This window comes from Lithobates pipiens, unplaced genomic scaffold, assembly GCF_037356315.1.
Source record: "Lithobates pipiens isolate NorthernLeopardFrog02 unplaced genomic scaffold, aLitPip1_a1.2 Scaffold_18, whole genome shotgun sequence".
Lineage (NCBI taxonomy): Eukaryota > Metazoa > Chordata > Amphibia > Anura > Ranidae > Lithobates > Lithobates pipiens.
In genome coordinates, this window is record NW_027507758.1 from 186,618,962 (window position 1) to 186,646,161 (window position 27,200).

At 42.2% G+C, this 27,200-nt stretch overlaps 1 protein-coding gene across 1 annotated transcript in view; it reads left to right on the forward strand.

Annotated features, from left to right (window-relative positions):
* CRIM1 (cysteine rich transmembrane BMP regulator 1) overlaps positions 1 to 27,200 on the forward strand; it is a 1,166,729-nt gene that overhangs the window by 1,010,894 nt on the left and 128,635 nt on the right. Inside the window, exon 11 of the mRNA XM_077486443.1 lies at positions 14,160 to 14,369. Within this exon, the coding sequence (XP_077342569.1) occupies positions 14,160 to 14,369 (210 nt within the window). The remainder of the gene's footprint in view (positions 1 to 14,159; positions 14,370 to 27,200) is intronic.

Consider the following 27,200-nt stretch of genomic DNA (forward strand, 5'->3'; position numbering starts at 1 on the left):
CTGCAAAGATGCGGCTAGCAGAACTTTTTTCACCGTCCTGCCAGCGCATCGCTCCAGTGTGAAAGCCCTCCGGCTCTCACACTGGAGTTAAAGGGGCCGGTTTTTTTCAGGCGTTACACAGGCGCTATTTTTAGCGTTGTAATGCCTGAATACCGCCCCAGTGTGAAAGCAGCCTAAGGAAATTGATAAGTGGCATGTTGAGCCCATTGAATATTTTATTTTTTTGCCTCAAGCGATTGAATAATGACAAAAAAATATATATATTTATTTTTTTACACAAAGTTGTCATTAAATGATATATTGCTCACAGATGCTATGGGCATATGTGAAATGACACCCCAAAATAAATTCTGCTGCTTCTCCTGAGTACGGGGATACCACATATGTGGTACTTTTTGGGAGCCTAGCCGCGTACGGGGCCCCGAAAACCAAGCACCGCCTTCAGGCTTTCTAAGGGCGTAAATTTTTGATTTCACTTCTCACTACCTATTACAGTTTTGAAGGCCATAAAATGCCAATATGGCACAAAACCCCCACAAATGACCCCATTTTAGAAAGTAGACACCCCAAGCTATTTGCTGAGAGGCATGTTGAGTCCATGGAATATTTTATATTGTGCCACAAGTTGCGGGAAAATTACAAACTTTTTTTTTTTTTTTTTACACAAAGTTGTCACTAAATGATATATTGCTCACACATGCTATGGGCATATGTGAAATGACACCCCAAAATCAATTCTGCTGCTTCTCCTGAGTACGGGGATACCACATATGTGGAACTTTTTGGGAGCTTAGCCGCGTACGGGGCCCCGAAAACCAAGCACCGCCATCAGGCTTTCTAAGGGCGTAAATTTTTGATTTCACTTCTCACTACCTATTAGTTTTGAAGGCCATAAAATGCCAAGATGGCACAAAACCCCCACAAATGACCCCATTTTAGAAGGTAGACACCACAAGTTATTTGCTGAGAGGCATGTTGAGTCCATGGAATATTTTATATTTTGCCACAAGTTGCGGGAAAATTACAAACTTTTTTATTTTATTTATTTTTTTCACAAAGTTGTCACTAAATGATATATTGCTCACGCATGCCATGGGCATATGTGAAATGACACCCCAAAATAAATTCTGCTGCTTCTCCTGAGTATGCGGATACCACATATGTGGGACTTTTTGGGAGCCTAGCCGCGTACGGGGCCCCGAAAACCAAGCACCGCCTTCAGGCTTTCTAAGGGCGTTACAGTTTTGAAGGCCATAAAATGCCAAGATGGCACAAACCCCCCCCCCCAAATGACCCCATTTTGGAAAGTAGACACCCCTAAATTTACGGGTACACTAGTGAGACTAGGTAATAAATGGCGGGTGCCCTGAAACTATAAAAAAATAACTAACCAACCAGCGTCACCTGTAACAGTTATATGGTGATCACTGGTGAAAGGGTTAACTAGGGGGCAATCAGGGGGCTTTATGCGGTAGTATATGGGGGTCCCTGGCGCTATAAAAAGCTGCGGCGAACCTAAATACCTACCTGCCTAACTAGCGTCACCTGTGACACTAATACAGCAATCAGAAAAACGATCGCTTATTAGGCTGGGTTCACACTGGAGCGATGCGGGAACGCCACGAATCCGCGGCGGGTTCCCGCATCGCATGCCTCCCGGCGGCAGTTCACACTGCCCTATGCGAACTGCTGGGAGTGTCAGTGAAATGTTAATGACACCCCCAGATCAGTTCGCATATCGCAGTGCGATCTGCAAACTCGGATCGCATGGTGTGAACACCCATGCGATCCGATTCTGCTGCGGACCAAAAAAAGGGTCCCGTGCGAATTTGCGGCGGGTGCAGCGGGTGCGGCGAATGGCTGAACTCGAATCGCAGAGATCGGATGTGATTTGCACTGCAGTGCGGTGCGAATCACATCCGTTCTCATAAACCGCTGCAATGTGAACCCAGCCTTAGTGACACTGGCGACGGGGGGTGATCACGGGGTTAAACCTTTATTGGGGGGGTTAGGGGGGTACATTAGAACTAAAGGGGGCTAACCCTAACTGCCCTAACAGTTATTACAGTCACAAATGACACCAATGCAAAAAAATAAAAAAAATAAATGCATTGGTGTCACTGTGACTGGAGGGGCAGGGGTAATTGGGGGGGGGGTGATCGGGGGGTAAAGGGGGGGTGTGAGTGTGCCTGGCATGTTCTACTGTGAAGTGTCGTGTTGGTGCAACTCACCGATCCTCTCTCCTCGGTGCCGGAACAAAAAATACCGACACGGAGGAGAGATTACATCACTTCCTCTCCTGTGTTTACATTACAGGAGAGGAAGTGATGTCACGAAGGATTTCCATTCGTCGGGAGCGATCGCGAGGGGGTGGCCATGAATGAATGGCCGCCCCCTCATCCCGGATCGCTCCCGAACGAATACCGACCGCCGCAGGCACCGGGGGGGGCCCGATCGGGCCCCCCACCCGCGGGAAGGCAGGGACGTACAGGTACGCCCATATGCCTGCCCGTGCCATTCTGTCGACGTACATCGTCGTGCGGCGGTCGGCAAGTGGTTAAAATTGCACACGCTCGTGGAATGGCGCCAAACTTTGGTATTTAAAAATCCCCATAGGCGATGCTTTACATTTTTTTACTGGTTACGTGTTTTGAGTTACAGAGGAGGTCTAGGGCTAGAATTATTGCGCTCGCTCTAACGTTTGCAGCAATACTTCACGTGTGGTTTGAACACAGTTTTCATATGTGGGCAGGACTTACGTATGCGTTCGCTTCTGTGTACGAGCTCACAGGGACAGGGGCACTTTAAGAAAAAATAATTTATTGTTAATTTTACTTTTATTTTTTTAGTTTGACACTTTAACCACTTAAGGACCGCCGTATTGCCATTGTACATCATCACAATGGCACAGGCAGGCACAAGCACGTACATGTACGTGCCTGCCTTCCAGCGGGTGGATACGGCGGTCCGGTTCGCTCCAGGAGCGATCCGTGATGAGGGGATGGCCGTTGGTTTCTGGCCACCCCCTCTGGATCGCTCCTGGCCAATGACAAGCTTCCTTGTAACCTCCTGATTGCCCCTAGAGTTAACCCTTTCACCCCCTTTTGCCAGTGTCACTAAGCGATCATTTTTCTGATCGCTGCATCAGTGTCGCTAGTGTTGCTAGGTAGCTAGTTATTTTTTTAGGTTCACCGCCAGGTTTTTATAGCGCTAGGTACCCCGATATACTACCCAATAATGGTTTTAACTCCCTGATTGCCCCTAGTTAACCCTTTCACCCCCTTTTGCCAGTGTCACTAAGCGATCGTTTTTCTGATCGCTGCATTAGTGTCACTAGTGCCGCTAGGTAGCTAGTTATTTTTTTAGGTTCACCACCAGGTTTTTATAGCGCTAGGTACCCGGATATACTACCCAATAATGGTTTTAACCCCCTGATTGCCCCTAGTTAACCCTTTCACCCCCTTTTGCCAGTGTCACTAAGCAATCGTTTTTCTGATCGCTGCATTAGTGTCACTAGTGTCGTTAGGTAGCTAGTTATTTTTTTAGGTTCACCGCCAGGTTTTTATAGCGTTAGGTACCCCCATGTACTACCCAATAATGGTTTTAACCCCCTGATTGCCCCTAGTTAACCCTTTCACCAGCGATCACAGTATAAGTGTCACTGGTGACGCTGGTTAGCCAGTTAGTTATTTAGGTTCCCCGTCAGGTTTTTATATAGCGCCAGGGACCCCCCTATACTACCTAATAAAAATTTTAACCCCCCTGATTGCCCCCAGTTAACCCTTTCACCACTGATCACCGTATAAGTGTTACGGGTGACTGGTTAGTTTGCTTTTTATAGCATCAGGGCACCCACCATTTATTACCCAATAAAGGTTTAACCCCTGATCACCCGGCGGGTGATATCAATTAGGTTTTAGGGTCAGGGTCTGCGTCGCCCCAGGCAGCGCTAGGTTAGTGCCAGTACCGCTAACACCCACACGCAAAGCATAAACCTCCTGTAGTGGTATAGAATCTGAACAGATCAATATCTGATCTGATCAGATCTATACTAGCGTCCCCAGCAGTTCAGGGTTCCAAAAAAACGCATTGTTAGCGGGATCAGCCCAGATACCTGCTAGCACCTGCGTTTTGCCCCTCTGCCCAGCCCACCCAAGTGCAGTATCGATCGATCACTGTCACTTACAAAACACTAAACACATAACTGCAGCGATCGCAGAGTCAGGCCTGATCCCTGCGATCGCTAACAGTTTTTTTGGTAGCATTTTATATTTAAATCCGGAAGGCAGTGCATGGCATGTGTGAGCAATATATCATTTAGTGACAACTTTTTGTAAAAAAAAAAAAAATTTTTTATTTTTTGTCATTATTCAATCCCTTGGGACAAAAAAAAAATATTCAATGGTCTCAACATGGCCCTCAGCAAATAGCTTGGGGTGTCTACTTTCCAAAATGGGGTCATTTGGGGGGGGGGGGGTTGTGCCATCTTGGCATTTTATGGCCTTCAAAACTGTGATAGGTAGTGATAGGTAGTGAGGAGTAAAATAAAAAATGTATGCCCTTAGAAATCCTGAAGGCTGTGCTTGGATTTCGGTATAAATAAAAATGCGGCGCTACCTAAAAGTGCTTATACATATACAATGAGTAGTAATACCAAAATAAAGTGCAAATGAGATACTATCCCACTATATGATAAATACAGCATATATAGTGCAAAAAATGAATCTGCATAAATAATCCAAAATGCAAAAAAACGTACAAAAAAATTATATATAAGGTGAAAATACGTGAAAAAATCAATCCAGTGATTAAATATAAAATAATCAATATTAACAAGTGATTGTCCACAAAAACGTGCACTGATGCTTGGATTTCAGGGTCCCGTACGCAGCTAGGCTCCCAAAAAGTCCCACACATGTGGTATCCCTGTACTCAGGAGAAGCAGCAGAATGTATTTTGGGGTGTCATTTCACATATGCCCATAGCATGTGTGAGCAATATATCATTTAGTGACAACTTTGTGCAAAAAAAAAAAAGTTTGTAATATTCCCGCAACTTGTGGCAAAATATAAAATATTCCATGGACTCAACATGCCTCTCAGTAAATAGCTTGGGGTGTCTACTTTCCAAAATGGGGTCATTTTGGGGGGTTTTGTGCTTTTTTGGCATTTTATGGCCTTCGAAACTGTGATAGGTAGTGAGGAGTGAAATCAAAAATTTGCACCCTTAGAAATCCTGAAGGTGGTGATTGGTTTTCGGGGTGCCGTGCGCGACTAGACTCCCAAAAAGTCCCACACGTGGTATCCCCATACTCGGGAGAAGTAGCGGAATATATTTTGGGGTGCAATTCCACATATAACCATGGCATGTGTGAGCAATATATCATTTAGTGATAACTTTTTGTAAAAAAAAAATTTTTGTCATTTATTCAATCCCTTAGGACAAAAAAAATAAATATTCAATGGGCTCAACATACCCATCAGCAATTTCCTTGGGGTGTCTACTTTCCAAAATGGGGTCATTTGGGGGGGGGGGGGTTTGTACTGCCCTGCCATTTTAGCACCTCAAGAAATGAGATAGGCAGTCATAAATTAAAAGCTGTGTAAATTCCAGAAAATGTACTCTAGTTTGTAGACGCTATAACTTTTGCGCAAACCAAAAAATATACGCTTATTGTCTTTTTTTTTAACTAAAGACATGTGGCTGAATAAATTTTGCCCTCAATGTATGACTAAAATTTAGTTTATTCGATTTTTCTTATAACAAAAATAAGAAAATATCTTTTTTTTTTCAAAATTTTCGCTCTTTTTCCATTTATATCGCAAAAAATAAAAATCGCAGAGGCAATCAAATACCATCAAAAGAAAGCTCTATTTGTGGGAAGAAAAGGACGCAAATTTCGTTTGGGTGCAATATTGCATGACCGCGCAATTACCAGTTAAAGCAGCACAGTGCGAAATTGGAAAAAGACCTCTGGTCCTTAAGGTGTTTATTGGTACGGGGCTGTAGTGGTTAAAAAAAAAAAAATTATTACTTTTATTCCTATTACAAGGAATGCAAACATCCCTTGTAATAGGAATATGGCATGATCGGACCTATTTACAGTGAGATATGGGGCCAGTAAGGCCCCACATCTCACCTCTAGCCTGGGAAGCCTAAAATAGAAAAAAGTAAAAAAACGATCACGGCTTCCCAGCCAAGGTGGCGCCATTATTTTGAATGCAGAGGCCAGGTGTGACATCGCGCCCGGCCCCTGAACGATCATAGAGACTCCGGGGACCATCTAGTCCGCCGGAAATCTCTGATACCATCCGGGGGCCCTGCGGATCCTGTGACCGACTCGCCGAAGGAAGTGGTGAGTCGGTAGAAGCATCGGAGGGCAATGGGAGGGGGGAGACGTCCACTCCCGCCACCCGTAAGAACGATCAAGCGGTGGAACAGCCACTATGATCATTCTTATGGTGCAGGGAATCGACCGCTGAAGATGCCAATATCTGAATGATGTCTGTAGCCTCAGGCATCATTCAGATATAACACCACAAAGCCCTCAATGTCATATGACGTAGCTTGGGTACCAAGTGGTTAAAAAGAAAATAAATTTAGACTTGCTGCATTTTTCCAAAATGCAATGAAGCTCACCTGATGTCAGTGCCAGTCACAACCCCACAGCTGTGCTGCTGTAGCTAGTTGAGAATAAAATGGATTTTTAACATTTTACATTTTACATTTTTGCCTTGTGTTGCAAACATTTCTGGCACAGAGGGGACACTAGATTGTTTTAGCGTGTGACTAGTGTGAACATGAGTGGCAATTTGCTTTCCTGGTCTCCCAGTTGTGCTGCTGTGTTGTGACATGGACTTCCAATGGAAACTACAAATGTCTGTTTAACCACCTTCAGACCGGACCATTTTGCTGGTAAATGACCAGAGGTCTTTTTACAATTTGGCACTGCGCTGCTTTAACTGGTAATTGCGCGGTCATGCAATGTTGTACCCAAACAAAATTTGCGTCATTTTCTTCCCACAAATAGAGCTTTCTTTTGATGGTATTTGATTGTCTCTGCGATTTTTATTTTTTGAGATATAAACGTAAAAAAAAGGGCGCAAATTTTGAAAAAAAATGATATTTTCTACTTTTTGTTATTAGAAAAATCCAATAAACTCAATTTTAGTCATACATTTAGGCCAAAATTTATTCAGCCACATGTCTTTGGTAAAAAAAAAAGTCAATAATTGTATATTTATTGGTTTGCGCAAAAGTTGTCACATCTACAAACTAAGGTACGTTTTCTGGAATTTACGCAGCTTTTAGTTTACGACTGCCTATCTCATTTCTTGAGGTGCTAAAATGGCAGGGCAGTACAAAACCCCCCCAAATGACCCCATTTTGGAAAGTAGACACCCTAAGGAAATTGATAAGTGGCATGTTGAGCCCATTGAATATTTTATTTTTTTGCCTCAAGCGATTGAATAATGACAAAAAACTTTTTTTTTTTTTTTTTTTACACAAAGTTGTCACTAAATGATATATTGCTCACACATGCTATGGGCATATGTGAAATGACACCCCAAAATCAATTCTGCTGCTTCTCCTGAGTACGGGGATACCACATATGTGGAACTTTTTGGGAGCTTAGCCGCGTACGGGGCCCCGAAAACCAAGCACCGCCATCAGGCTTTCTAAGGGCGTAAATTTTTGATTTCACTTCTCACTACCTATTACAGTTTTGAAGGCCATAAAATGCCAAGATGGCACAAAACCCCCACAAATGACCCCATTTTAGAAAGTAGACACCCCAAGTTATTTGCTGAGAGGCATGTTGAGTCCATGGAATATTTTATATTTTGCCACAAGTTGCGGGAAAATTACAAACTTTTTTATTTTATTTATTTTTTTCACAAAGTTGTCACTAAATGATATATTGCTCATGCATGCCATGGGCATATGTGAAATGATACCCCAAAATAAATTCTGCTGCTTCTCCTGAGTATGGGGATACCACATATGTGGGACTTTTTGGGAGCCTAGCCGCGTATGGGGCCCCGAAAACCAAGCACCGCCTTCAGGCTTTCTAAGGGCGTTACAGTTTTGAAGGCCATAAAATGCCAAGATGGCACAAACCCCCCCCAAATGACCCTATTTTGGAAAGTAGACACCCCTAAATTTACGGGTACACTAGTGAGACTAGGTAATAAATGGCGGGTGCCCTGAAACTATAAAAAAAATAACTAACCAACCAGCGTCACCTGTAACAGTTATATGGTGATCACTGGTGAAAGGGTTAACTAGGGGGCAATCAGGGGGCTTTATGCGGTAGTATATGGGGGTCCCTGGCGCTATAAAAAGCTGCGGCGAACCTAAATACCTACCTGCCTAACTAGCGTCACCTGTGACACTAATACAGTGATCAGAAAAACGATCGCTTATTAGGCTGGGTTCACACTGGAGCGATGCGGGAACGCCACGAATCCGCGGCGGGTTCCCGCATCACATGCCTCCCGGCGGCAGTTCACACTGCCCTATGGGAACTGCTGGGAGTGTCAGTGAAATGTTAATGACACCCCCAGATCAGTTCGCATATCGCAGTGCGATCTGCAAACTCGGATCGCATGGTGTGAACACCCATGCGATCCGATTCTGCTGCGGACCAAAAAAAGGGTCCCGTGCGAGTTTGCGGCGGGTGCGGCGGGTGCGACACGAATTCAGCCATACTATCTGTATGGCTGAACTCGAATCGCACAGAGATCGGATGTGATTTGCACTGTAGTGCGGTGCGAATCACATCCGTTCTCATAAACCGCTGCAATGTGAACCCAGCCTTAGTGACACTGGCGACGGGGGGTGATCACGGGGTTAAACCTTTATTGGGGGGGTTAGGGGGGTACCTTAGAACTAAAGGGGGCTAACCCTAACTGCCCTAACAGTTATTACAGTCACAAATGACACCCACCGGGTGATCAGGGGGTTAAACCTTTATTAGGTAATAAATGGCGGTTGCCCTGAAACTATAAAAAAACTAACCAACCAGCGTCACCTGTAACAGTTATATGGTGATCACTGGTGAAAGGGTTAACTAGGGGGCAATCAGGGGGCTTTATGTGGTAGTATATGGGGGTCCCTGGCGCTATAAAAAGCTGCGGCGAACCTAAATACCTACCTGCCTAACTAGCGTCACCTGTGACACTAATACAGCGATCAGAAAAACTATCGCTTATTAGGCTGGGTTCACACTGGAGCGATGCGGGAACGCCATGAATCCACGGCGGGTTCCCGCATCGCATGCCTCCCGGCGGCAGTTCACACTGCCCTATGCGAACTGCTGGGAGTGTCAGTGAAATGTTAATGACACCCCCAGATCAGTTCGCATATCGCAGTGCGATCTGCAAACTCGGATCGCATGGTGTGAACACCCATGCGATCCGATTCTGCTGCGGGCCAAAAAAAGGGTCCCGTGCGAATTTGCGGCGGGTGCGACACGAATTCAGCCATACTATCTGTATGGCTGAACTCGAATCGCACATAGATCGGATGTGATTTGCACTGCAGTGCGGTGCGAATCACATTCGTTCTCATAAACCGCTGCAATGTGAACCCAGCCTTAGTGACACTGGCGACGGGGGGTGATCATGGGGTTAAACCTTTATTGGGGGGGTTAGGGGGGCACATTAGAACTAAAGGGGGCTAACCCTAACTGCCCTAACAGTTATTACAGTCACAAATGACACCAATGCAAAAAAAAAAAAAAAAGCAATTGGTGTCACTGTGACTGGGGGGGCAGGGGTAATTGGGGGGTGATCGGGGGGTAAAGGGGGGGTGTGAGTGTGCCTGGCATGTTCTACTGTATGTGTGGTGTGTTGGTGCAACTCACCGAACCTCTCTCCTCGGTGCCGGAACGAAAAATACCGACACGGAGGAGAGAATACATCACTTCCTCTCCTGTGTTTACATTACAGGAGAGGAAGTGATGTCACGGGACATTTTCATTCGTCGGGAGCGATCGCGAGGGGGTGGCCATGAATGAATGGCCGTCCCCTCGTCCGGGATCGCTCCCGAACGAATACCGACTGCCGCAGGCATCGGGCGGGGGCCCGATCGGGCCCCCGACCGGCGGGCAGGCAAGGACGTACATGTAAGTCCTTATGCCTGCCCGTGCCATTCTGTCGACGTACATCGTCGTGCGGCGGTCGGCAAGTGGTTAACAAACATTATGCAGGCATAGTCAACTGTTGTCAACATTAACATACAGAAGTTAAAGGACTTGACCTTTTTTTTTCTAACTCATTTTACACATGGAACGTGCCTTTTGATGTAATACAGTACAAGTGTGTTGCCTGTTACTGTACACACCACAGTTCTTGTTCTAGGCCTGAATGAGGTATTACAGTTTAAACATACTTTAAAGTGGTTGTAAACCCTTACAAACCACTTTGACCTACAGGTAAGCCTAGATTAAGGCTTACCTGTAGGTCCAAGAAATATCTCCTAAACCTATATGGTTTAGGAGATATTTGCCCGAAAATAGGCACTGCTGTCTACGGCGCATGCGCCGTAGACAGCGGCGCGCAGGCGCACTGAGCGCGGCATTCTCAACGACGGAGCTGCCGCGCGTGTCGGCTCCCGTGCGCATGCGCGGGAGTGACGTCATTGCGGTTTCGCCGAAAGACAGCGGCGGAGCTGCGAGACCCCACCAAGAAGATGGATGCCGCGGACTACAGGGGACAGCGGCAACTTCGCTGGCTCCTGTGTCAGGTAAGTGACACATAATGGACTACTATGCGATGCATAGTAGTCCATTATGCTTTGCCTTTGCAGGGAATGAAAGAGGAAGTAAACTCATCAGGGTTTACTTCCTCTTTAAAGCCTCATGTACACTGCTGCTTGTAAATGGACGTTTAGGAGCAGTTGGGCATTTTTTTCAACTGCTCCTGAACTCTCCTCTGTTATCTTATCAGTACATGTACACAGGTTTGTTAATATTTGTTTCTAGGCAGCTGCATTTACAGGCTTTTTTTGGAACCCAAAAAAATGCGTTCAGAAGCTGTGTTTAGAGGCATATCAAACGCTTAATGTGGCTAAACGTGGCTACCCGCGTTTAGGCGCGTTTTCATCTAGTAGTGTTTTTAAAGGAAAACATTTCTATTTATTGCTTTTGAGCCTGGAAAATGCTAACACACCAAAAACTCAATTATCGCTGAATGCAAGCTTGCTATACTATGTGACATTCCCCTCATCAGCCAATTATGCTGTACAATACACAACTTGCATTACTTGATGCTGAAGTTGAGTCACCAACAGACGTTCCTCTGGTGGCACGCTTTTCCTCATGTTGGTGTCCATGCGAACTAGACGGGGTCTAACCTTTTCCAAGAAGACCTCAAAGGTGGCAATTGATATGCGTTTAAAATTAAAACATTTCTCTGGGTAATTATGCAGCTGAACATACATATTAGAAAAGTATCCTGTGGACATGTGTTGAGCCATCAATGGATTTGTCCAGCAGCAATGAACTCTGGTCCTCTCACGCAATATTTTACGTGAGAGGACCAGAAATTTTTAGCATTTCCTCACACATGCTCACCATGGGATTCATATTAACAAACCAACCAAATAATAACAGCTAAGTACAAGCACACTTCTTTCTCAGCTGCTACTCACACTGTTCTCTCACAGAATGGCTGAAATTGTTAGTAAATACTTGTTTTTAGTGCTTTCTAATCATTTGGGAGGGTCTCCTGAGGTTATCTTTAGTAAACGCTGCTAAATACACATTTTTAAACGTGGATTACTAGCTGTGATGTTCCAGTGCTCAGTAGAGGTTCAGAAACATCCCGTGTACCTGAAGCCTAAGGGAGGCTATTTAGTGGTTGAATATAAAGATATTGAGTGACATTATTTAACTTAATTATTTAATCAGCCTGTAATAACCCCGGCCATATTTCAAATTCAGTGCTGTGATAATTTGACTTAACAATTACGCCACACTACCTAGATGAGCGTTATATAATTATTTTTTAGATTGAGAGAGCTTTATTTTCAAGTTATTAAATAACGAGTCCAAACATTGTGGAAAATGAAGAGACATGCTGGTACTGAGGGGGTTAAACATGGAGCTTGAGAACGGAGCACAATATACTTTAAATGTACAGGACAGACTCAGAAAAAAGAAGAGGTGAAGGGGTTAATGAACTGGCCACATACAGTGGTAGGATGAAGATGAAGGGGATAATGTTCAGATGTGTAGGATAAGAGAGGTGAAAGGGTTAATATACAGGTCACATGGCAAAAGCATTGGAGCTAGCATGTTAGGTGGGGGGGGGGGGGATGTTTATTAAAAAGATTCCTGTGTCACTGAAACAGAATAAATGAATCTGCAGCTGCTAATCCATTCATTTTGTGCCCATTCACAAATGCCCAATCTCATTCCTTTCCCTGTTGTAAGGGGAAAGGGAGGTATTATCACTGTAAATAATACAATGTGATCACTGTTATGACCAGTCACAGAAATGAAATAAACAATGGTAACTCTTGTCCCCAACCAGAGACACTAAAGAAACACAAGAGAAAGGGAGCACTATTGCGGTGCACAACAACAGTAATACAAATATAGTTAAACACCAAAGTAAAAAAATATTTTATACATTTATTGAAAAAAGTAATTTTGACAAAGAACAATATAGACAATGGTGAAATGGATATTTTATAGATAGGAAACTCCTATCCTCATATTGATTAGTGGTTCCAAATTAATAACTACTGCAGTAGGGAACAGACACAAAAGATACGCTCAGCATCTTTCCAAATAACCGTTCTTCCTTTATTATGACGCATTTGAAAGTTTTTATACACATGATTACCTGGGTATCACATTAACATTACAACGTTTATGGTAACAAGGGGCGTTACATAGGCAGGCTAATTCTAATCCGGACTCAAAAGAATGCAAAACATGTACTGAAAACAGTATTAGTGCCGTGTGCACAGTGAGGGCATTGTGCAATACATATAAAATGGAATACAATTATATACAGAACCTACAAATTTCCATTACAATGGCTAGCAGAAGCGGTGAAGTATTTCGACCAGTTTCGCTTTTTCAGCTTCTTCAGGAAATATTAACATCTACAAAATATATGATATAGATTAAATATAAATGTAAATACATGTATAGGGGATCAAATAGGGAATAAAAGGGAAACACATAAAGAAATCACATAAAAAAGGCATCAGGGTCTTACCCCAGGGCTGCAGCCCATTGAAATGCTCAAGCACCGCAAGGGTCTCTACCGGCGTCTGGGAGCGTTAAAATAGCCAAAAGCAGGCCAAAGTCTATATAAAAGTGTAGAAAGTGTACTATATAAACGTGCTGGAGACAGCACATGGAATAAGGTTAAGATAAGAGTAAAGCCAGGTTCGAAAATTGACCAACCAGGTGAAGGAATTAATTGTGAACAGATGAGGAAGGGTGAAAGGTGATGTGAAATAGAATCATGCTGACACAAACCCACTAAAGAGGGTGAGATATCGTGTAATAAGTGAAAAAAAAAAGGGAAGTGAAGTGAGCCTACAATCACCAATAAAAAGATGTAAAAGATTACCCTTTCCGACTAGAAATGATAATGAGACTGGGACCCGAAGACAAACCGAGAAAGCACCCCAAAATCAAAGGGTGCGATCTCGGCCACGGCAACCATGCAGATATACAATATAAGTGGGGGTCCATCAGGTCATCAAACAGTAACGATATGACAGCCTGTATAAATATAATAGATAAGGTAGTCATAAATAACGATGAAGATCAAAGACTGCAAAGAAGGGCCTTAAAACTAATGATAGTTATTTAGATAAAACGGCTGACTTACATACTGGTGCTGGTGTGCCAGTGAAGCTCCGGGTCAGTTAGGCTACCTTATCTATTATATTTATACAGGCTGTCATATCGTTACTGTTTGATGATGGAAAATTGAATTTTGTTTCTATGTTGTCTAATTAGATCATTTTGTTGTTTTGTTTTTTTTGTATGTTGCTCTTGTAAGACTGTTTGTTGTCTACCTTTTAATTTAAGAAAGTTTACATTTTCCAACAATGGGTCTGTTTGTTGAACTGTAGTGTTTTTCAGAGCGATATGATTGATTGATTGATTGATTGATTTGTTTTTGCAGAAGCAGCAGCATCTTCAGTGCCAACAGTCTTAAAAGGTACCTGTCTATCAATGGATGGAAGACGACATGAAAATGAAGAGAGCTGGCATGATGGATGCCGAGAGTGCTATTGTCACAATGGACGGGAGATGTGTGCATTAATAACCTGCCCTGTTCCCAGCTGTGTCAACCCTACTTTAGTTCCTGGGCAGTGCTGTCCATCTTGTTCAGGTAAATATACAAGGACATGGAGTAATTTGTTGGTACATGTTATTGACCCTTACATCTCATTTTCCTCCTGAAAAGTGATGACATTTTAAAGCAATCGCCACATGTATACTTGCATGCCTTTTATTATGGCATAAAGTAAAGCAAACAAAATGTGAAAAGATAAATTATTGCTTATTCTACGGAGATGTTTTAATATGGCTTGGACAGATTTGTTGGTACCCCTATAAAAGATTAATAATAATTGGATCATAGAGATATTTCAAGCTGTTTTCTGTAATTGGTTTCACACATCTTCTGTCTAGTAATTATTCAGTCAGCCTATTTAATTGGAGAAAACGAGTCACTCTGCTGTTTTGCATCACCATGTGCACCACACTGTATGGGGGCCAGGAAAATCAAAGGGGAGAGTTGGCCGAGAAAATAAGAAGGAATATTATAAACCAGCATGTCAAATGTAAAGGTAACAAGACCATCTCTAAGCAGTTTGAGGTTCCTGTGACTACAGTTTCAAATAATTTTAGAATGTTTAAAGACTATGAGATTGTAGCCAGCTGCCTTTGTTGTGGCCGCAAGGGGAAGCGACTCCAGATTTAACAGGATGATAAAGAATGGTAAAGAAAGAGCCAAGGAAAACTTCCAAACAGATACAAGTTGACCTCCCTGACCAAAGGTACATCAGAGTCTGATTGCACCATCTGTCAGCTTTTGAGCAACAGTGGGCTCAATGGAAGGGGACCTATGAGGACTGTGGAAAAAAATAATAATAATTCTAGAGTGGACTTTGCTAAAATGAATATTGACAAACCGCCATGATTCTTGAAGAAATCTCTTTGGACAGATAATACACAACTGGAGCTTTTTTTGCAGGTCACATGTTGACTGACAAAAATATTAAGATTTCAAAGAAAAGAACAACATACCTACTCTAAAATAAGGAGGAAGCTTAGTTATGTTTTGGAGCTGTATCTAGATTGGGGTGCCTTGATTCTGTGCAGGTCAAAATTAAATATCAAGACTACTAAGGAATTCTTAAACGGAACCAACTGCCCAGTGTCAGAAAGCTTGATAAGACGATAAAAATCCTATAGAAGAAGCTGAACCATGCTGTCTGACCAGTTTGGAGCAGTTTGATTAAGAAGGGGCCAATGTACCTGTTGGCAATAGTGATGGCAAATTTGTTTCAAAAGATTGTATGTATTTGCCATCACTATTCATTTGGTGATATGCACTATATAATAATTTGTGTTAATTGATTTTGATACAAGTTATTTTTTCATTTTTTATCTATTTCTGTATGCACAAGGCAGGGTTTGCACAGTGAAGTAATATTTCGTAATTCACGTTCACGGGAGTGGATCTAGAGTATTTAATATTTTTTAATCCACTGGTGTGGCTTTATATTATATACAGCGCTGCTTATTCTATCGTTTAGATAAGGATTATTGTACACATTTTGCTTTTATAAAGAGGCGGCTTAGCTTAAAGTTTGTGCTCAGCACAGTGGTGATACACAGTAGATGGGGAAAGAGTGAGTGTATCTTTGTTTTACAACATAGAAGACTCATTTAGAGCTACACAAAATCATGTGTTGGCAGTGTTTTCCTCTAATGGTTGTGCAACAATATATTGGGTTAAGGGACCCATTATTATTTTCATTTGTTTTTTTATTTAAAATATTCTGCTCAAAAGCAAAGTCTAATATGGAATAAGCAATAATGGATGCCAATTACTTTGCTCAGTTTCGGGCAGTTTCAGAGAAATTGTGGGGGTTTTGTTTGTTGGAAGGGTATAGACGGAGCAGGAGTCTCCAAACTTTTCAAAGGGCCACTTTACTGTCCTTCAAACTTTAGAGGGTCTGGATTGTGTCAAGTGAGAGTGAAAAATGTCCCAGGTCCAGCTTTAGTGAGTATGGGGAGAAATAGTGCCCTATTATTGGCGTCAGTGGAAGGAATAGTGCCCCACCATTGGTGTCACTGGAAGGAATAGTACCCCACAGTCAGTGTCAGTAGGAGGAATAGTGGCCCATTGTTGGTATCTGTGGGAGGAATAGTACCTTCCACAGTGAGTTTGCGACAAGTAAATACATACCCAACATTTTCAAGTTTTGTCCATCAGTGAAGCTCTGAAAAAAGTCAATACCCTATGTTTTGCAAAGTGGCGCTTAAAAAGCCTCTGCAGGTCATCTGTCCTCAGTTTAAAATTATACAGGAGCTCTGGTGCTAAAATTATTTATCTCACTCTGGCATGCATGGCAATAATTAACGTTTGGGGCCATCTTTATGTGTAGGTGCCCCAACGCATGCTTTTTTTAGTATGTTGGATGGGGCTTTAAAATATTTTTGTTTCTTTATTTACGTGCCTCCTTTAAATGTTTACAACTTTTTTTAATGTATATATATATATATATATATCAAAATATATAGGTGGCAGGTTCTCTTTATGAGACATCAGGGGTATGTTAGACCCTGGATGTCTCCTCTGTACTCCACTGCAGCTGGAGCACAGATCGGGTTCCATCATACACATCACCAAGAAATGGCCATACGCATCACTTTCTGGTCTATTCAGTAGGGGGTGGGTCTCCAAACCAGTGTTCATAAAGCTGCTTCCAGTGATACCCACCATGACCACACCAGGTGTGCAGATGGAACAGCAGAGCCTGGTAAACATGGTATGCCCACTGTGGAAGTGATCTGTGGCTCCATAGCTGCTTGTATCACTTCCACATGGAAGCCGACAGTCAACTCTACAATTGTAAACACACTCATTATAGCAGGCAGGAGTAAGTTTAAAGGCACCTGTTTCCATTATAAAAAGGCACTGGGACTAAAGTGGTTAAATATTATCAAACGAAAGCTCTATCAGCCTCAAAAAATTAGAAGAATATTATTTGGGTATAGTTACATGACTGAGTAGTCGTCTTTCAAATCATGACAATGCTGAAAACTGAAAAATAGCCTGAGCAGGAAGGGGTAAAAGTCTGGTGTTGAGTAGGGATGAGCCCGATGTTTGAGTCGAACGTACGTTTGACTCGAACATCTGGTGTTCACCTGTTCACCGAATAGCGAACAATTGTGAGTGTTCGCAGCAAATTCGAAAGCTGCGGAACAGCCTTTTAAAGTCTATGGGAGAAATCAAAAGTGCTAATTTTAAAGGCTTATATGCATAGTATTGTCATAAAATGTGTTTGGGGACCTGGATCCTGCCCCAAGGGACATCTATTAATGCAAAAAAAAGTTTTAAAAATGGCCATTTTTTCGGGAGCAGTGATTTTAATAATGCTTAGACTGAAACAATAAAAATTAAATATTCCTTTAAATTTCGTACGGGGGGAGGGGGGGGGGGGTTCTATGGTATGCATGTAAAGTGGCGCATGTTTCCCTTGTTTAGAACAGTCTGAGAGCAAAATTAAATTTCTAAAGGAAAAAAGTAATTTAAAAGTACTCACGGCTATAATGAATTGTCGGTCCTGGCAATACAAATTTGAAAAAAACGGCGTGGGATTCCCCCACAGTCAATTACTAGACCCTTTGGGACTGGAATGAATATTAAGGCAAACCCATTTTTTTTTTTTAAATCGCATGCATGCAACCTGGCAGGCTGCAGGAAAAGGGGGGGATGAGAGAGTGCCCCCCTCCTGAACTGTACCAGCCCACATGCCCTCAACATGGGTGCTTTGGAGTACCCCCAAAACCCCTTGTCCCCATGTTGATGGGTACAAGGGCCTCATCCCCACAACCCTTACCCGGTGGTTGTGGGGGTCTGTGGGTGGGGGGCTTATCAGAATCTGGAAGCCCCCTTTAACAAGGGGGTGCCCAGATCCCAGCCTCCCTCCTGTGTCAAATGGTAACGGGGCACAAATGTACCCCTACTATTTCACAAAAAAGTGTGAAGATGGTAAAAAAAACACAAGACTCCTTTATTAAAAAATAAAAAAATAAAAGTGTCCCATGAAGTCCATTCATCATCATCTTCTCTCGCTCCGATGGACCGAAAAAGAAGAGAAAAGGCCGTCCGACCTGCCTCCATGACAGGCACCCGCCATATGACGCATCTTCGCTTTGAGAGCTCTTTTATAACTGAGGGCGGAGCCACATGATGATGTTGCCAGGTAGCCCCGCCCCCCTGGATGCACAGGGACATCCCTATGGCTTCCCCGTAGTGTCAGAGTTTATGTAACTGGGTGGCCCCATCCCCTCTAATGCTACAGGAAAGCAGTAGGGATGTCCCCGTGCTTCGAGGGCGGGGTCGCCTGGCGACATCATCGTGTGGCTCCACCCTCAGTTGTAAAAGAACTGTCAAAGCGAAGATGCGTCATACGGTGCAAGCCTCCCATGGAGGCGGGTCAGACAGCTTTTTTTTTTCTTTTTTCGATCTGTCGGAACGAGAGAAGATGATGATGAATGGACTTCATGGGACACTTTTATTTTTTAATTTTTTAATAAAGGAGTCTTGTGTTTTTTATTTACCATTTTCACACTTTTTCAGTGTTTTTCACGTTTCTTGCTTACATAAAAGTGAGAACCTCCCAGCAGGGGAATGTTTATCAGGTATAGATTCAATGACCCATACTTGAAGATCAGAAATCTTACTGTGGTGGTAAGCAGCAAAATGACGTGCGACACTCTATTTAGGATTATTAGCTTGCACAGCTCGATAGTGTTCTACAAATCTGCCTCATTGCACCCTAATCGTTCTCCCAATGTATAAAAGACCACAGGGGTAAGATATGTAGTATACTACATATGGGGTGGAACAATTATAAAAGGAACTTAAGGTGAAAGTTTTGCCATTATGTGAACATTATTGTGAACATGTAAGACATGACGTTTTTTTACAACGAAACATTCCTACAAGAGGGATTAGTATAACTTGTCTAAGCTGATGATGTTTTTGATTGACCTGGGATCTCATTCTGCTTGGGGCGATTTTGCTCTTTATATTGGGTGCCCTTATATAAGCAAATTTGGGAATGTCAGGTAAGGATATTGATAAATGCAGATCTTGGGTCAGAATGGGCCAATGTTTTTTAAAGATGTTGGCCATTTTCTTGTAACCAGCATGATACTGTGTAATGTAATGGATTATCGGTTCTGAAGTGTGTTTTGTAGAACGAATTGGTAAACTCTGTTTGTTAAGAAGCACAAGCTTCTTCTATAAGGTTGATAGGATAACCTTTATTAATAAACTTCTTCTTGAGCGCTAGACACTGGAATGTATAGTCTTCTAACCTCGCACAATTCCATCTTAGGCGATGGAATTGGCTTTTGGGCACATTGTTTACCCACCTGGGGTGATGGCAGCTGGAGTAATGTAAAAATGAATTGCCAGCTGTTGGTTTAGTATAATTCTTAACTTTGATGGTGCTATCAGAATGAACAATTCCTAGATCCAAAAAACATATGGAATGGGTCCATGACTGAAGTACATGTCAAACCAAAAGTATTGGTATTTCAATAAGCCACAATGTCATGGACTGAGTTCGCTGGGCCATCCCAAATAATAATAATGTCATCAATATACCGGCTGTAGAAGACAGACACAGCCCCATGGTCAAGTTGGCATAACTGAGGGTGAAATTAGCCCCCATAGCAGTGCCCTGCCTTTGTAGTTAGAAGTCACCGTCAAAAGAAAAATAATTGTGCTCCAAGCAGAACTGTGTGGCCAAAAGAATAAATTCAATCTGCTGTAAATTAATAGTGGAATCCTGATTAAGAAAATGTGCTACAGCTTGTAAGCCAACTTGATGTGGTATCGATGTATATAAAGAACACACATCTAACGATTTCCCCACAAGAAAGATGGTTGCCAGGTATAAGAGCATAAGAAGGAAGTGCCTGAGCCAGTGGCTGGAGGAAGTGGTCTATGTATAATGAATAGCTAGTTGTAATGCTATCCATTGAGGCAACTATTGGGTGACCTAGCGGGTTATTAATATCTTTATGGATTTTAGATAAATGATATATATATGGAACTTGAAAAACGGTTTCTTAAAAAAGGCTGCCTCATTTTTGCTCAGAACACCATCTGTCAGGGCTTGTGCCACTAGAGCATTGGATTCTTCGATACATTTTGGTAAAGGATCTTTAGTAAGTTTTTCATAAGTATTAGGGTCTGAAAGGAGATGTCTTGCTTCCTTCAAATAATCCACTGTATTCTGTAACACTATACCCCCACCTTTATCTGCTTGTTTGATGGTAATCTCTGAGTTGGTACTCAGAGATTTAAGAGCAGATTGTTCCAAGGGGCTGAGGTTATTCGTGGAGTGGTGGGACCTAGAAGACTGGGATGAACAAAGATCAGTAAGTTCTTTGTAAACGACCTGATAAATTGTAGACAGATATGAGCCCTTCGACTGAGTGGGGTTAAAGATTGATTTTGGTCTGAAGTCATTCAGCGGTCCAAGGTGCTGTCCATTGGTATAAAGATGTCAAGGTCCAGATGGTGCAGACAATAAGGCGCTTGGGAATGGATTAGCGGTGTAGCCTCTGATGTAGTCCGGAAGGTTGGGAGGTACAGTGTACAAGCGTACTATGCATCGAACAGAAACTGGAAGTGCGTTCCAGCCTGGGACGCAAACGAGGAGGACGGACCTCACTGGAACGCAGTTCCAGTTTCCGTTTGCTGCATAGTACGCTTGTACACTGTACCTCCTGGCCTTCCGGACTACATCACAGGCTACACCGCTACATTATTCCCATGTGCCTTTATTTACTCCTTTCTTGTGAGTAGCCTTTTGGCTTGCTTTTAATTTTATTAAATCGATACCATAATACTACACTGAGTCTGGCGCACCTGGTCTTTTATCTTTGTCTTCCAGAGTCTTGCTTCTACTCCTAAGGTTGCAGCTGCCAGTGTAAATTGGAACCCATGTTGGAACTATCAGATTTTTCCATTATCTCCCCTGTGTAGCTATTTATTTTATGATCACTCAGTTTATCTTTGCGCCGTCATCCCTCTTTTCCTACATCAACTTCATGGGACACTTGCTTTTTTATTTTTTAATAAAGGACTTGTGCCAAGCCATCTCTTGTGTTTTAAATTTTTTTCCATTTACACACTTTTTTGGTGAAAATGGTAAAAAAAAAGGGAAAATGGGTACGTTTTACCCCGTTACCATTTCACACAGAGGGAGGCTGGGATCTGGGGGTACCCTTGTTAAAGGGGGCTTCCAGATTCCGATAAGCCCCCCACCAGCAGGCCCCCACAACCACTGGGCAAGGGTTGTGGGGATGAGGCCCTTGTCCCCATCAACATGGGGACAAGGTGTTTTGGGGGTACCCCAAAGCACCCACCCCATGTTGAGGGCATGTGGCCTGGTACGGTTCAGGAGGGGGGCGCTCTTTTCCTGCAGTCTGCCAGGTTGCGTGCTTGGATAAGGGTCTGTATGGATTTTTGGGGGGCCCCACACCATTTTTTATTTTTTTTGCCATGGGGTTCCCCTTAAAATCCATACCAGACCTGAAGGGTCTGGTATATATTTTGAGGGGGCCCCCACGGCATTTTTTTTTTACATTTTGGCGCAGGGTTCCCACAATTTTTTTATTTTTTTTTTCATTTTGGTTTGGGGCTTCCCTTAATATTCATACCAGCTGCGGGTACTTTCAAATTACTTTTTTTTTTTCTCGGTCTGTTCTAAACATGGGAAACATGCACCACTTTACAGGCATACTATAGACACCCCCCAGGTAAAAAATTTAAAGGAATATTTCACTTTTATTGTTTCATTTTAAGCATTATTAAGATCACTGTTTCCGAAAAAACAGCCGTTTTAAAAAAAAAAATTTGCCTTTAAAATTAACACTAACACTGATTTTTCATGTTCGTGTCCCATAGACTTTAACTGTGTTTGCTTGTTCGAACACATTTTTTTCCTGTTTGCATGTTCTGCTGCGAACTGAACTGGGGGTGTTTGGCTCATCCCTAGTCTTGAGGTAGTTAATGAGGCTTTCATGCTAGCCGTGGTCAAAAGTTTTGAGAATGACAAATATAAATTTTCACAAAGTCTGCTGCTTCAGTGTTTTAAGATCTTTTTGTCAGATGTTACTATGGTATAATTACAAACATTTCATAAGTGTCAAAGGCTTTTATTGACAATTACATAAAGTTTATGCAAAGAGTCAGTATTTCCAGTGTTAACCCTTCTTTTTCAAGACCTGTGAAATTCACCCTGGCATGCTGTCAATCAACTTCTGTGCCACATCCTAACTGACGGCAGCCCATTCTTGCATAATCAATGCTTGGTGTTTGTCAGAATTTGGAGGGGGGTTTGTTTACCCGCCTCTTGAGGATTGACTATAAATTCTCAATGGGATTAAGGTCTGGGGAGTTTCCTGAGCCATGGACCCAACATTTTGATGTTTTGTTCCCCAAGCCACTTAGTTGTCACTTTTGCCTTATGGCAAGCTGCTCCATCATTCTGAAAAATGCATCGTTCATAACAAAACTGTTCTTGGATGGTTGGGAGAAGTTGCTCTCAGAAGATGTTTTTATACCGTTTTTTATTAATGGCTCTGTTCTTAGGCAAATTTGTGAGTGAGTCCACTCCCTTGGCTGAGAAGCTATCCCACACATGAATGGTCTCAGAATGCTTTACTGTTGGCATGACACAGGAACTGATGGTAGCGCTCACCTTTTTGGACAAGGTTTTTTTCCGGATGCCCCAAACAATCTGGGATTCATCAGAGAAAATTACTTAACGCCAGTCCTCAACAGTCCAAACCCTGTACCTTTTGCAGAATATTTGTCTGTCCCTGATTTTTTTCCTTGAGAGAAGTGGCTTCTTTGCTGCCCTTCTTGACACCAGGCCATCCTCCGAAAGTCTTTGCCTCACTGTGCATGCAGATGCACTCACACCTGACTGCTGCCATTCCTGAGCAAGCTCTGCACTGGCGGTGCCCCGATCTCACAGCTGAATCAACTGTAGGGGACAGTCCTGGTGCTTACTGGACTTTCTTGGGCCCCCTGAAGCATTTTTTGCAAATGCAATGGAAATATTTTTTATGGGAATAAGTTGATTTCCATGGCAAAGAGGGATTTTGCAATTAATTGCAATTCATCTGATCACTCTTCATAACATTCTGGAGCATATGCAAATTGCCATCATAAAAACGGAGGCAACAGACTTTGTGAAAATGAATATTTGTGTCATTCACAAAACTTTTGGCTACGGCTTTACATGAAACGTTTTGTTATTTTGTAAGTATAGATCCTGTTTAAAGTAATATAATACCACTGGACCTGGTTATTGTTTTTTTTTTTTTTTTTGTAATTCACGTTAGAGGCAATTTAATCTTCTTTGGGTAATAAAATATGTCTGATAATACATTAATTAATTAATGAAAAACATCTAATACTTTGAAGCTGAACAGGAAGAAAACAGTTGACATTGTGAAATCTTTGAATAGCAGTGCTCGGTTTTGACCTCCAATGCACTATATTGATTACTAAACACACCAATATAGCTACAGTATCCACTTCCCTACTAGGCACTTTCACCCCCTTCCTTGCCCTTCTCGCACTTTGAATGTCAATTGCACAGTAATGCAACACTGTACCTAAATTACATTTTTATAATTTTTTTGAATATTCTACTACTTTGCAAAAGGTTTATTTATGCTTTGTCATGATTACTCATCTGGAAGAACGGTCAAACATTCCCATAGACATACTCCTAAACCTTGTGGACAACCTTCCCAGAAGAGTTGAAGCTGTTATAGCTGCAAAGGATGGGCCAACTCAATATTGAACCCTACGGACTAAGACTAGGGTGCCAGTAAATTTCATGTGCATGTAAAGGCAAGCATCCCAATACTTTTGACAATATAGTGTGTGTGTAAATATATATATATATATATATATATATATATATATATATATATATATATATATATATATAATATGACATGTGGCGGTTACTGCAAGATGGAATCAAGAGAACATTAACAGAGCCATAGACTAGCTAGTTCTCTTCTAATGCCCATGACCCAGACTCTTACATCACTTCCTGCCTATAGATGAGGAGCGCTGGTCTTCCTGGACAGAGCCAGTACCACCATTAACCACTTGCCAACCAAGCTATAGCCAAATGATGGCTATAGCGTGATCCTCCTCTGCCACTGCATGCTCTGTGATCACTGTGTCCTACAGCCAATCAGCGGCTCTTTACCATGTGATCAGCTGTGCCCAATCACAGCTGATCATGATAAAAACACAAGCCAGTTATCAGTATTCCTTTCCTCACGCTGACAGTGTGAGGAGAGGAGAGCCGATAACTGGCTTGTGAGAAAGAAACATCTGCCCTGATAATCCGGTGCCTCCTCATCAGTGTCACCTATCAGTGCCCATCTGTGCAGTCTATCGGTGCCCGTCAGACAGCCTCATCAGCACACATCAGTGAAGGAGAAAATGTACCTGTTTGCAACATTTTATAACAAACTATGAACAACCTTTTTTTCCCCAACATTTTGAGTCTTTTTTTAGTTTATTTAGCGAAAAAAAAACAGTAGTGATTAAATACCACCAAAAAAAGCTATATTTGTGTGGAAAAAAATTATAAAAAATGTTTTCCATCACCGTGTAGTTTTTATTCAAATTGTGACAGCACTGAAAAATTGGCCTGGGCAGGAAGGGGGATGAAAGTGCCCAGTAGGCAAGTAGTTAAAGTACTTCAATATTAATAATTATCCCATATTTCACATTAAGCTGGTATTTTAGTGTTTACCATCTGCCTGGCAAACCAGACTTTTGTAACAAGTTTTGTAATTCTGCACTGTATGGCTGTTACAGGTCTTTCATTTTTCACAATTTTTAAAAAGGAAATACACCGATTTGTCTCAGAGGCTAAGTAAGAACGTTTACTGCTGGTCTGTGCTTATTTGTGATACAGATTCATTGGCTGGTGTCCAGTGAGGAACACACAGAAGATCTAAATTGCTGTGTAAAAGTATACAAAGTAAACATTTGGCCTCCATTCAACATTGTACTGTTAAATACTATACATATTCCAAATGGACTTTGCCCTGAATAAATTATAGCAGATTTGTATTAAAAAAAACGTTTATGAAAATATAATCTAGAACTACTAACTCTTTTTTTTTATTGGAAAAAAACAACTTTATTGAGATGAAAAGCACTTAATACAATGGATTTGGATACATTTGCTTACATGTCAGACATGGTAAGTAAAGGTATATTCTTCTTGATCTTGATGATCCAAGCAACACAGGTAGCAAGAATAGTTCACATATGGGTATGATTCAGTTAATTACATGTGTCACCATCCTCCAGCCATACTCTGGAATATTTATGTGAACATCCCCTATGGGTATATATCAGTTTTTTTAAATGGAAGGGTATCGTTGATATCCTTTTTCCAGTTCTGGATTATGGGGGTGATGCCTGCATCCAGAATCTGGCCACAACTTTTCATGCTAAAAAGAGAGTCTCATATATAAATGTGGCTGGATATTTGTTTACTTCCGCATCTGGCAATAAGCCCAGCAGACATAGTTTCAGGTCTAGGACCACAGGGGATCCCATGTTATCATGGAGGAAGCAGACCACTTGTAGCCAGTAGGTTTGTATATTGGGGCAGTTCCATATCAAATGGTGGAACGTACCGGGGGCTACAGCACATAGTGGGCATGATGGATTGTGTGTGGGTTGAAACCTGGCCAGGCTTAGTGGTGTCAGGTAATCTCTATGTACAATGTATAATTGCATCAAACTGTCTGATAGTTTAGGGGATGCTGTCTTAACACCCTCCAGAATTTCTTCCCAGTCTGAATCACTGATAGGCCCTACATCTTGCTCCAATGCAATTTTAGCTGTCTGGGTTACTGTGATCATCCTTTGGTGTCTAATGCTCTGTCCACACAGTTGAACATTCTGACAACAAAATCCATCTGATTTTTTGCAACGGATTTTGGCCCAAACTTGTCTTGCATACACATGGTTGCACAAAGTTGTCTGAAAATCTGATCGTTCAGAACGTGGTGACGTATAACACGTATGACGGGACTATAAAGAGGGCAGTAGCCAATAGCTTTTGTCTCGTAATTTATTCTGAACATGCATGGCACTTTGTCCATCGGAATTGTCTACACACGATCAAAATTTAAATGATCAGATTTTGTTGTCGGAAAATTTTAGATCTTGCTATCAAACTTTGTGTGTCGGAAATTCCAACAGAAAAAGTCAGATGGAGCCCACACACGATCGGATTTTCCAACAACAAGATCCGATCACACATTTTCTGTCAGAAAGTCCGACCATGTGTACAGGGCATTAGTGTTAAGGTTAAATATGAGTTTAGAGGGTTCTGTGCCCAGAATGATGTTTAGGACAGGGGGAGTGTCTAATGTGACTGCAAGATTCATAAGCTGGGTCCGTACAGCGTGACAAAGCTGTAGGTATCTAAATAATAGATGGCTCAGAGACTAGCATTCTTTAAGTGATTGAAACGTTTTAGGCCCAGATGCTGTCAGAACTTGATGTAAGTAGAGTACCCCATATGAGGCCCAGATAACCGGGTCTGGGATGGTGTACAATTCAAACATATGGCTGTTGAGCCTTAATTGGGTGTGAGAGTGAATCTGACCCATATTTTGTTTCTTCGAAGTGATTTTCTATACCCTTTGGTGATGTAGAAGCATCCCCTCATTATATCAAGGGGATATTCTGCATGTTTGTCCCCCTTGGAGAATGGTTTAAATAGGAGTATACGCTGGGTGTCCGGGACTGTCGCATACCAGGGATCTGTAGCGCTGCATCTCAGTCGTATTAAAGTAATACAGATGAGAGGCTAGATAGTAATTCTGTAAGTCTGGG